The sequence below is a fragment of the Grammomys surdaster genome, unplaced genomic scaffold (assembly GCF_004785775.1).
Source record: "Grammomys surdaster isolate TR1022 unplaced genomic scaffold, NIH_TR_1.0 164, whole genome shotgun sequence".
Lineage (NCBI taxonomy): Eukaryota > Metazoa > Chordata > Mammalia > Rodentia > Muridae > Grammomys > Grammomys surdaster.
Genome location: NW_021604612.1, coordinates 3,800,649 through 3,811,731, shown reverse-complemented (window position 1 = coordinate 3,811,731; position 11,083 = coordinate 3,800,649). Strand labels below are relative to the sequence as shown.

The 11,083-nt window shown below is 50.3% G+C and overlaps 1 protein-coding gene across 2 annotated transcripts in view; it reads right to left on the bottom strand.

The window, feature by feature from the left end:
- Positions 1–6,011, bottom strand: part of Cit (citron rho-interacting serine/threonine kinase) — a 166,973-nt gene extending 160,962 nt beyond the window's left edge. For both annotated transcript variants that reach the window (XM_028765441.1, XM_028765442.1), the window contains exons 1-2: positions 5,910–6,011; positions 549–690 (exon numbers count right to left, since the gene is read on the bottom strand). In XM_028765441.1, the coding sequence (XP_028621274.1) occupies positions 549–690; positions 5,910–6,005 (238 nt within the window). In that variant the 5' untranslated portion in view covers positions 6,006–6,011. The remainder of the gene's footprint in view (positions 1–548; positions 691–5,909) is intronic.
- Positions 6,012–11,083: the final 5,072 nt, after the last annotated feature.

Here is an 11,083-nt window from a genome sequence, read left to right as displayed (position 1 = left end):
ATCCCCATCATGGGTTAGCTCAGAGTGTAAGGGCCGAGTCAGAAGACGGCATCCCCATCATTAAAAGTCCTTGGAACCAGCCATGCCTGAAGCATCCTTGGATTTGCCTTCATGAGTCAACATGTTTCCTTTCATGACTGAATTTCTGTCACTGGCAGTGAGAAGCCTCACTTAATTCTGGTCTCCAGACTATAACCGTACAATCTGTCCACGCCCCTGGGTCAGTCTTACGCAGACCACGGTTTTTACAACTACCACCCGTGCCTTCCGCCTTCACCATCCCATCTTCCTCTGTAAGAGTGGTTCTCCACCTTCCTAATGCTGGGACCCTTTGATACAGTTCCTCGTGTCTTGGAGACCTCCAACCATAAACTCATTTCACTGCTACTTCCTAACTGTAATCTTGCTACTGTTAGGAACCATCATGTGAATATCTGATAGGATGTCTGATACGCAGCCCTTGGCGGAGGGGCCGACCAACCCCCAAAAGAGTGAAGGCCCACAGGTTGAGAACGGCTGCTCTCTGGGGAGAGCTGCAGAGAACTTACACTTCCGGACAAAGTTGCTCACGTGCTTGATCTTCATTAGGGCGGGCTGGCTGCACTCTTCGAAGAGAACCAACAGGGCATCCAGCATCCCTTCCCGGGAGAGAGCGGACATCTGCTGTTGAGTCACGAGGGGCGGTTTCCCCTAAAAATGGCAAACAGCAGATGGAGATTTCTGTCAATAATGAAAGCTTTGATCAATAACATCCACGGAGTAAATCACAACCGGCCGACTCCATTGAACTGCTCCCGGCACACTGGCACCGGTTCTGGGGCCGTTCAGTGATTACCCAAGTGGCTCCATTGCTGGTGATAATTCACCTGAATCTGGGGAAATAAAAATAGTCCCAACAGCACCGCCCCTGGGTCATTCCTTCGTCCAGCCTGAGCTTCGTCGGAACGTTTGGAGCTGCGGACCCTACGAGTTCAGAGATGGCACCATATCTCTTCCATACGAAACTGGGACCGACATGCCTTCCCTGTGTGGCTGGAGGATGGCAGATACAACTTCAGCCTCTTTAATTCAAGTAGAATTCAAGTAGGAATGGATGCCTACCGTGACGCCAAATTTATTCATGATCTGTGGGATCGGTTACAGATTCGCAGACTGTGTCTACCCCACAAACATGTTTTGTTTGGCTCAAAGTATTTAAAATAATTTGAATTATCTGCCAATATTTTTAAATCAGTAGATTTTACACACACACACACACACCAGAATGTCTCTCTTCCTGGAACTCTAGCGGATCTAACAATATTGCCCTCTGTTCGGAGAGACCATGATACAATAGGAGCTGAGATCTCCCTCTTGGCGAGTGCCAGAGATCACTGCAGACTTGACTTCCTGTCTTCTGTCTGGACTCTCAAGACCCAAATTGGGAACCCAAGTTTAGGGCAACAATTCCCATGTGAGGCTGTAGACTGTGGGGAAAATCTCTGTAAAAACAGCTACAGGTAGAAGGCACAGAAAGTAGATTTTCATGACTCCAGGGGCTGGGGAAAAGTGCCCATCACACAAGAGTATAAGGACCTGAGTTCAGATCCCCAAAACCTCCATAAAATATCTAGGCATAGTGGCAAGTGCCTGTCACCCCGACAATGGGAGGTGAGACGTGGATTCCTGAAGTCCACTGTCCAGTTCATCTAGCTGAATGGGTGACCTTCAGTGAGAGAGCCTGTCTCAAAAGATTACAGTGGAGATCAACCAAGAAAATACAGTGAGTGCCTACAGCTGGCCCACACACGCACACAATTTCAGAGCAGCCAGGCTTGGTGACGCACGCTGATAACCCTAGCATATGGGAAGCTGAGGCAGGATTATGAGTTCAAAAGAAACCTGGTGGCAGACTCTTTCTCGCGGGTCACATCGCCCTTCAGTGCCTACGATCTCCATGTACCCATGACATGTCTGAGACTCCACTTCAACGGCAGAGAGAAACCCAAACTGCTCTGCGCCGGTCAGGGTACAACAGCCTTTCCGGGAAGGCAGCTGCCACGCACGTGAGTTTAAAGGTTCGGCAAACTGCAGACCCTGAGCCAACCAAGGCCGGGCTGCGTGAATTTTAAACAGAGTTCGGTTGGAGCCCAGTCACGCCCACTCATTTACATAACATTAGGGACGCACTAGGTGCTACAGTGGTGAAGTTGAACACCTGCCACCAATGACCCACAGAGTGGAAAACCTTTTATTATTTGAAAAAAAAATGTAGCCTAGGAAATGACTAAATAAATGAAAACATACAAAGGCCACATAAGGGCGGGGGAACGGCACAGATGGTAAAAGTGCTTGCCGTGAGATTGCGGAGAAGCCAGAGGGCCTGAATTTGATGCCCGGAATCCGCATAAAAAGCCAGATCTGGAGGCACATCTGCAACCCTAGCACTCCTAATTCAAAATGAGAGGCAGAGGCAAGAAAATCTCAAGAAGTCTGTAGGCCCGCCGGCCAGGAAGATCACGTGGACAAAAACCCTGCCTCAAAATAAGGTGAGGACTCCAGACTCATGAAAATTGCAACGTGATATCCACACACATGCAAAAGCACGCCCACGCATGCGCACATGCCCACACCCGCCCATGCCACACCCACAGTCACGCAAGCATGTGAGCACACAAAAATAATAATGAACTAAATTTAAACAAACAGTGTCTTAGTGAGCAGTCAGTGCCCATATTCTACTGCCCCAGATGTAGACCCAGTAACCCCAGCTGATCCCACAGGGTGGAGTAGAGCCACCCACTGAAGAATAGCCAACCTGCTGGGGTGGGTTCGTTTGCTCGTTTGTTTGCTGGTTTGTTTTGGGACAGGGTCTCATTGGGGGTGGGAGGGGCATTGGTTTTTTTTGGTTTGAGTTTGTTTTTTTGTTTTTTGTATCCCTGACTGTTCTAGAACTCACTATATAAACCAGGTTGGCCTTCAACTCAAAGAGATCCACCTGCCTCTGCCTCTCAAGAGCTGGGATTAAAGGTGTGTACTTCTGGGCCTGTGAGCGACCTGCAGAATGCTGGGAAGAAAGAAAGCTGTTGCTCCTTTAAGTCTTGGTAAGGGCTCGTTACACAACCCTGGGCAGCACAAAAGAGCAGCTGCGTGTGAATCACTAGAGAGGCACAAAAGAACAGATTCTCTGGCCCCATTACCAACCTCCTGAATTAAACTTTCTGGGTTGCAGCTTAGGAGCGATTTTAACAAGTTCACAGCGAGACTCAGTCAAGCTTGGGGGCCGCCGAGCCTGTCCCTTCGGAAGATGAGCCTCATTTCTTTCTCTGTTCACCTGAGAGTCAACTCAAGCAGACGAGGGGGGGGGGTCCCAGAGACTCGACGAGGCTTAGGCTCAGAGCACCCCAGAGCACGCCCAAAAGCCTCAGGGGACTCAACCTTGAAAAGGGGCCCTTCATTCTGATGAGTGTTCTCACTTTCTCCATGGTTCTTAAGATGCCCTTTCTTTAGGAAATGAAAAGACCAGAAAGTAATAGCTTTTTTTTTCCCTCTCATTTGTTTTCCACATCCTTGCTTGGCAAAATAAAAAGCTGGCAAGGCCTGGGCCGCCTGGTGATTTGTGAGATTTCTGGGGCTCTGGAAGTCTGCCAAGCACCGAAACACAAGTGTCCTGAGTAGGAGGCAGACACCCCGACTGAGATCCAGTCTAAGGACGTACCTCAATAGAAAACAAACCAGCTACAGTTACCTGACCCTCAGGTGACAGCCCTGAGTGGGGGGAGCACAGTAGCCTCGGCTGGAGCATGAGGCTGAGGTCAGGTGTACCAGGACACTCTGCCACAACCTGCTCCCTCTTGCAGGGAGCACTCATTGCTACCATCTGCATGGGGTTTATCCTCCAAGGGTTCACTTGCCGTAAGCTTGGACCCCAGGGTCAAAGTTGTGAAGGCTTTAAAAGGTGGAGGTGAGACATTGTAGAGGGTTATCTGGTCGCCAAGACAAAATGCTTTTCTTAACCTCAGGAGCTGAGAGCAGGGTGTCGGGAAGGGAGTAGGCCTGGTCTCTTACCGCCTCTCTGGCCCACGTGATCTCTGCACATTCCCCAGGCCAGTGCGGTAACATTGTAACCAGGCCCTGAGCCCAGCCAAGAGGAAGCCATTGGTGTACTAGAGGGTGCAGGACTGTGACCTATGGAAACCTCTTTTGTTTATAAAAGTACACACCCTCTGGCATGTTGTTATCGCAATATAAAACCAACTAAGGTCACTCGACATTAAAAAGGGATGTAATGGAAATGTCCTGGGTGTTTTTCTAGTGTTTTTCTAATGCTGCGGAAGAACCTCATGACCTTGGGCAGGAAAGGGTTAATTTCCGTTTACAACTTACAGCCCACCGTGAAGGCAAGTCAGAGCGGAAATGAACTAGAGAACTGTCTGGAAATACTTTCATGACATTGGTCTTTATAGAAGACTGAAGGAACTGCCGGTCCTGAATGAAGAATGCAGGCGTGGTATTTAACTACAGAGCACGAGAGCCACCAGGTGTGGTGGCACATGCCCGCCCTTAACCCCAGCACTTGGGAGGCAGGCAGGTGGAGCTCTGTGATTTTTGAGGCCAACCTAGTCTACATATTGAGTGTTAGGACAGCCAGAGCCATGTCTCAAAAAGAAAAAAAGACAGACAGACAGACAGACAGACAGACAGGAAGGAAGGAAGGAAGGAAGGAAGGAAGGAAGGAAGGAAGGAAGGAAGAAAGAAAGAAAGAAAGAGGAAGGGAAGGAGGGAGGGAGGGAGGGAGGAAGAAAGGAAAGAAAGAAAGAAAGAAAGAAAGAAAGAAAGAAAGAAAGAAAGAGGAAGGAAGGAAGGAAGGAAGAAAGAAAGAAAGAAAGAAAGAAAGAAAGAAAGAAAGAAAGAAAGAAAGAAAGAAAGGAAGGAAGGATATCCCTCGTATGAAGTGAAAGCATTCCACAGTGGGGCTGAAGGGATGGCTCATGGTTAAGAGTACTCGTTCACTACTCTATCAGGGGACCACCGTCTGGATCCCAGCGTCGACACAGGCAGCTCACAAACACCTGTAACACCGGCTCCCACGTCCAAAAGATCCAAAGCTAGTTTCTAGTCTTTCTGGGTACCCAGACACAGCACAACACAGACGGACACATGCGCATGTGCACGCACGAGCGCGAGCACACACACACACACACACCCCAGAGACACCAGAGACAATTTTAGTTTCTTCCACTGAAAGAAACAAAGTTCAGAAATGTGAAGTGTTAGCACTTCTGTCTAAACTCCGTCCCCACCATTACCTGGCAACAGCCAGGTATGCTCCTCCCCACAGTTACCTGGCAACAGCCAGGTAGGCCTGCCCACTATAAAAGGGGCTGCTTGCCCCCCTCCTTGCTCTCTAGCCTTCTTGCTCCCCCTCTGTCCCCTCACCCCTTCCTCCTTCCCTTCTCCCTCTCTCCACGTGCTCATGGCCGGCCTCTACCTCTCTCTACCTCTCTTTCTCTCTCCCTCTCTCTCTCTCTGCCTCTACTACCCTCTTAACTCCCCTCCCCATGCCCTGAATAAACTCTATTCTATGCTATACTGTCGTGCGGCTGGTCCCTCAGGGGGAAGAGATACCTCGACATGGGCGAACTGAGACATCCCCTTCCCCCATTCCTCACCACACACCCACAGATCATATCCTATATCTCTTTATCTTTTTATAAACACATCGTGAAGGATGAGAAATGAGGGGATGCCCCAAGGGCACGTCCAGCCGCATAACGGTCAGCCCAGTGGCACCTCTCTGTCCAGCTCAGGCAGGACATGTAAAAAGACAAACGGGATTGCCCTAAGAGTATTAGCCTCCGTCCATAAGACAACCAAAGGCGGTTACCACGGCAGCCCCAGGTGTGCATCGTTGGCAGGCAGCTTCTTACCTGGAAGAAGAGATTTAGCCTGGAGGCCCGACTGGCAACGGGCTCGGGGGCACTGGCCTCCGACGGGTTGCGCAATCCGTACTTGAACTTCAACATCTTTCCGCCAGCGCTGAAGGAACATTGGGAAAAGTCAAGTGGGTACTGACATTTAAGGCAGGAAGGGCTTGGCAGAGTCGTGTCTCCCTAAAGAGATCAGGACGAGGAAGCCACTTCCAGCCTCCACAGCGGTCGGCAGGCACATGGTGCATAGACACGTGAAGGCAAAACTAGTCACACACATAAAGAATAGAAATAAATCATTTCCAAAAGAACTAACAGCCGCCATCGATGGACTAGCAGACGGTAGCCTGTAAACCAGGCTAATAAATCTCCACTTACTCTTTCCTTCCTACCAACTCTGCTCCCCTAGAGAACCCTGACGAAACCAAACCTCTGATACCTCACAGCTAAACAGATGTAACCTGTGAACCAAGGCCTGAAGGGTTTGATCAGTGAGCCTTGAAGATTATCCCAGGGAGAGAAAAGTGCACTGTCCTTGGAGTGTACAGAGGTCAACAGTCCTGGGGAAGGTCGCCTGGCTGACCAGAAAGGCAAGAGGGGGCTACAACAGGGAGGAGGACACAAGAAGGAGGCGCTGGGTTGGCACGGAATAGAACGAAGACACTGGAACAGAGAGGTTAAGGGAGTGAGTTAACACCACACAGATAATGGGAAGTGGTGGCGCACGCCCTTAATCCCAGCACTTGGGAGGCAGAGGCAGGAGGATTTCTGAGTTCGAGGCCAGCCTGGTCTACAGAGTGAGTTCCAGGACAGCCAGGGCTATACAGAGAAGCCCTGTCTCGAAAATTTAAAAAAAAAAAAAAAAAAAAAAAGAAAGAAAAAAGAAAAGAAACAAACAAACAAAAAAAGATCACACAGATAATGGGAAGTGCCATGGGCAAGAATACAGGTAAGGCTTACAGGAGACAGGAGACTGGTCCTCAGGGGAGTCGGTCCTTTTTAAGGAGCCCTGGGCCTCCTGTAGCACACTCGGGGGCACACACACCCTGCCTCAGACTCCAGGCTTCCCCCAGGACACCCCAAGGCTACACCACAGACACAGGATCGAACCCATTGCTCCCCCAAGGAGGGCACCCACAGACCCCGGGCTACCCTAACACACACCAGGCTGCACCACAGCAGACCCTCAGGGGTCCCCCTGCTATCCTGAGGCCTTGGGTGGGAAAGTGAGCATCGGTATGGGCGGGGCCGGCCGGGGAGACCCGGGAAAGGGGACTCCCCCCTGTCCCCCGAGCCTCTCCAATCCCCCAACACTGCCACACACAACCCGGACTCACACTCCGCAGACCCCCCGACTTACGCTCGCCTCGCTCCGCTCCGCCCTGAGTCTCCCGCCCCAGCGTTTGAAGGAAACGACGTGGGCAGGGCTCAGCCCGGCCTAAACCAATCAGCGCTCGCCATCCTCTGATGGACAGCGAGGGGTCTCCTCCAGGGCCCGCCCAGGTCTTGGAGGCTGGAGGAAGTGAAATGGGAGAGCCAATCACATTGTTTCTTCCTTTGACTGGCGACCAATAGGAAGAGGGCAAGGGCGTTTGGGCGGGGCTGGGCTGGGAAGTTTGAAATTGGCGGTTTGTAGGATGCTGTGTGTGGAGATGGGGGCCCTTGCGGAGTCTGGGGCGCTGTCCCTTGCTGTCCGAGCTCCTGCGGGGAGCTCTGCCCGGACCGCCCGCCTCAGATAAGGATGCTAGGAGCCAAACTCCAGCCCTCTGCAGGAATGCACTCAACTGAGCCATCGCCCACGCCTCATGTAGGCGGCCGGGTTATGTGCGGGAATCAGGAGGCTGTGCGGTGCAGCTGAGGCAGGGGAATGTTCGGCACCCACTCCTGCCTGCGAGCCTTATACTTCTGGGTTGAGCCGCAACAAGATCGTAAAGATCTCACCACAAAGAAATATTCAAGTAAATTTAAGCCAGGATCACTAAGCCACCCTCTTTTCCCAATGAGAAAGCCCAGTGGCTTTCAGTGTGTGGAAACTGCCCGGCCTCGTTAGCAATGGAGGGGAAGGTGTCTGTGAAGAGGCGACGCTGTTTACATTCACACAGGGGTAGAGTGTAAACTGACCTGTGAAGGGGCAATCTCCGAAAAGGAGTGTAGTATTTGCTAACACTGAGGCTCGCTGCACTCTAGGGCTACTAGGGATGGCTTCTCTACAATAATTATGTAACGGTGGAACGCACGCAAGAGAGCAAGCTCGAAATAGCTGGGGAGATGGCTCAACGACTCTTCCAGGGGACCTTCCTTTGGTTCCCAGCATCCACCCCAAAGCCCTCACAACTTCCTGTAACTCCGGTTCCAAAAGATCAGATGACCTTTTCCGACCTCTACCGGGCACCTGAACATGAGTGCGCCTGCACACACACACACACACACACACACACACTTAAAAGAGACAGAGGTGTAAAAAATCAAGACAGCAAAATCAGGAAAAAAGGCACCTGGGGTCAGAAATGGAGGCTTTTGAAGGGACCATGAGAAAGACAGTGACTTTTTTCTTGACCCAATGAAAATATAGATTTGGGGGGGGGGGTGGATGTAGGGGGGGGGAGGGGCTGATTTTTGAAACAAAAAAGGAAGGGAAGGAGGGAGGGAAACTGAGTCATGCACCAGTAAGTGCTGGGTATGAGCTGGGCTCTTTCATTTTAAAGTTATTTATTTATTTATTTATTTATTTATTTATTTATTTATTTATAGTTTTGAAGACAGACTTTCTCTGTCCTGGAACTCCATGATCAAACTGGCCTTTTAACTCAAGAGATCTGGCTCCCTCTGCCTCCTGGGTGCTGGGATTTTGGCTACGGCACCAAGGCCTGGCTCTAGACCCTATTTTATAACCACCAAATTGTAATGTCTTCTGCTTTTCTCTAACCCAGTCCCTGGCACATACTAGATATTTATGAGTATGTTCAGGCTAAAAAAAAACAGACTGTGACAGCATGCTTGTCTGATCACAATTTGGCTTTCTCATACAGATACACCTAGAGCATCGGTATCCACCCTTGGGACCACCAGAGGAGGTACTACTAACAGGTGGGCCAGTGAGATGGCTAAGCTTGTAAAGGGGTCTGCAGCCAAGCCTTGTGAACTGAGTTCAATCCTCAAGACACACACACGGTGGAATAGAGAACCGGTTCTCACCAGTTGTCCTCTGCTCTCTATGTGCCTGTCATGCTATGCTCCCCTGGGCACGCTTGCACACACGGGGAAAATGTAAATAAAAGTTAAAAATGTAAAACAAAACACAGGAGCCTCCCCAGCTCGTTTCCCTGACGGAGGATCTAGACTTGGGGTATTTTAAAAGCCCCCCAAGTGGTTCCAGGGTGTAACGTGCGCGCCATCCTGAGGAAGGGAATGCCAAGAAAGCAGATGCGCTGCTAGCCTGGCAGCAGGAGATACTTCGATCTGTTTGCGCGCGTGATGCTAAAGAGTGAACCGAGGAGTCCATGCCCACTGCGCATGCTCCGTCCCAGACTCACTGTAAATTAATACCCTGCCAATCAGGTTTCATCAACAATCTTTATTATGGAGAGTCTTCTCTGGAGGGAGAACCCACTCTAAAGCTGGCTCGGTTGCAAAATCACCTAAACACTTCGAGCTTTCTAGCTCCTGTCCTGAGCTTCCGCTAGGATGAAATCGAGGGAAGGGGATGGCCAGGTAATGTAAGGAACCAGGAACTCAGACTATACCTCCATGATGTTGTCAGTGCTGATCAAATGTGAGCCAAGCTCTGGGTCTGACCTTCAGCACCATGGTAACCAGTGCCAGACATGGTGGTGCACACCTTTAATTCCAACATTCTGGAGACCAGAGACAGGCAGATTTCTGAGTTCAAGGCCAGCCTGATCTACAAAGGGAGTTTCTGGATGTAGCTGTCAGATCCCCTGGAACCGGAGTTACAGGTGGTTGGGAGCTTCCATCTGGGTGCTGGTGAGAGGCCAAATCTTTTACATTCTGACTCCATTTTAGAGAACCTGACCTAAGTGTGAACTCTGGTAAACTAACAGGCCAGTACCCAGCATTAGTTTCCAAGTTACCCCCCCCCCAACAAACCCCTGAACCTAGCTCCAGTGTCTAGGCTCACCCACAAAAAGGCTTACATCGCCGGGCGGTGGTGGCGCACGCCTTTAATCCCAGCACTTGGGAGGCAGAGGCAGGAGGATTTCTGAGTTCGAGGCCAGCCTGGTCTACAGAGTGAGTTCCAGGACAGCCCGGGCTACACAGAAAAACCCTGTCTCGAAAAACCAAAAAAAAACAAAAAACAAAAAGGCTTACATCTCCAGGTTACACCCCCAACAAGACCAGCGTCTCCAGGCTATTCTCTCAAAAAACCTGTGCCCCCAGGTCACAAGCCCCCTACCTAATGACCACCAATGCAGAGGAAAGCAGAAAACAAGTTTATGATATGACTCCCAGCACCAGCCAATTATGTTAAAGACCATAATAACTTCCCAATTTGATGCTTGCATACTCATCCCCACCACTAAGCCTTGCCCCCCCCAGTAGATATTCATCACCAAAACTATCCTGCTTGATGGTGCACTGAGAAGCCCAAGCTAGCTCGAATAAAAAGGCCCCACTGTGATTGCATCCAATTGGCTCCTGTCTGTTTTGGGGGATCACTAACATTTCCCTGACACTACACTGGCAGCTGAGCCCAGGTCCTCTGCAAGAGCAGATACTTTTCTGTTGCCTTGCTTAAACACCAAGCCAGAAGTAACTTACAGAAAAAAAGAGCTTATCTGAGCCTATGGTTCCAGAGGGAAAAGGACCCACCGTGACTGGGAGAAATGGCAGCCAGCATGAAACAGAGCAGGAACTCCAAACGGTAAGAGACTTTTAACTCAGGCTGGAGAACTGGCTCAGTGGTTTAGAGCACCATCTGCTCTTCCAGAGGTACTGAGTTCAATTCCCAGCAACCACAGGGTGGCTCACAACCATCTGTAATGAGATCTGATGCCCTCTTCTGGTGTGTCTGAAGATAGTGACAGTGTACTCAAATAAAATAAATCTTGAGAGAGAGAGAGAGAGAGAGAGAGAGAGAGAGAGAGAGAGAGAGACTCTCAAAGCCTACCTCCAACAAGGCCACACTTTCTAATCCTCCCCAAACAGCGCCACCA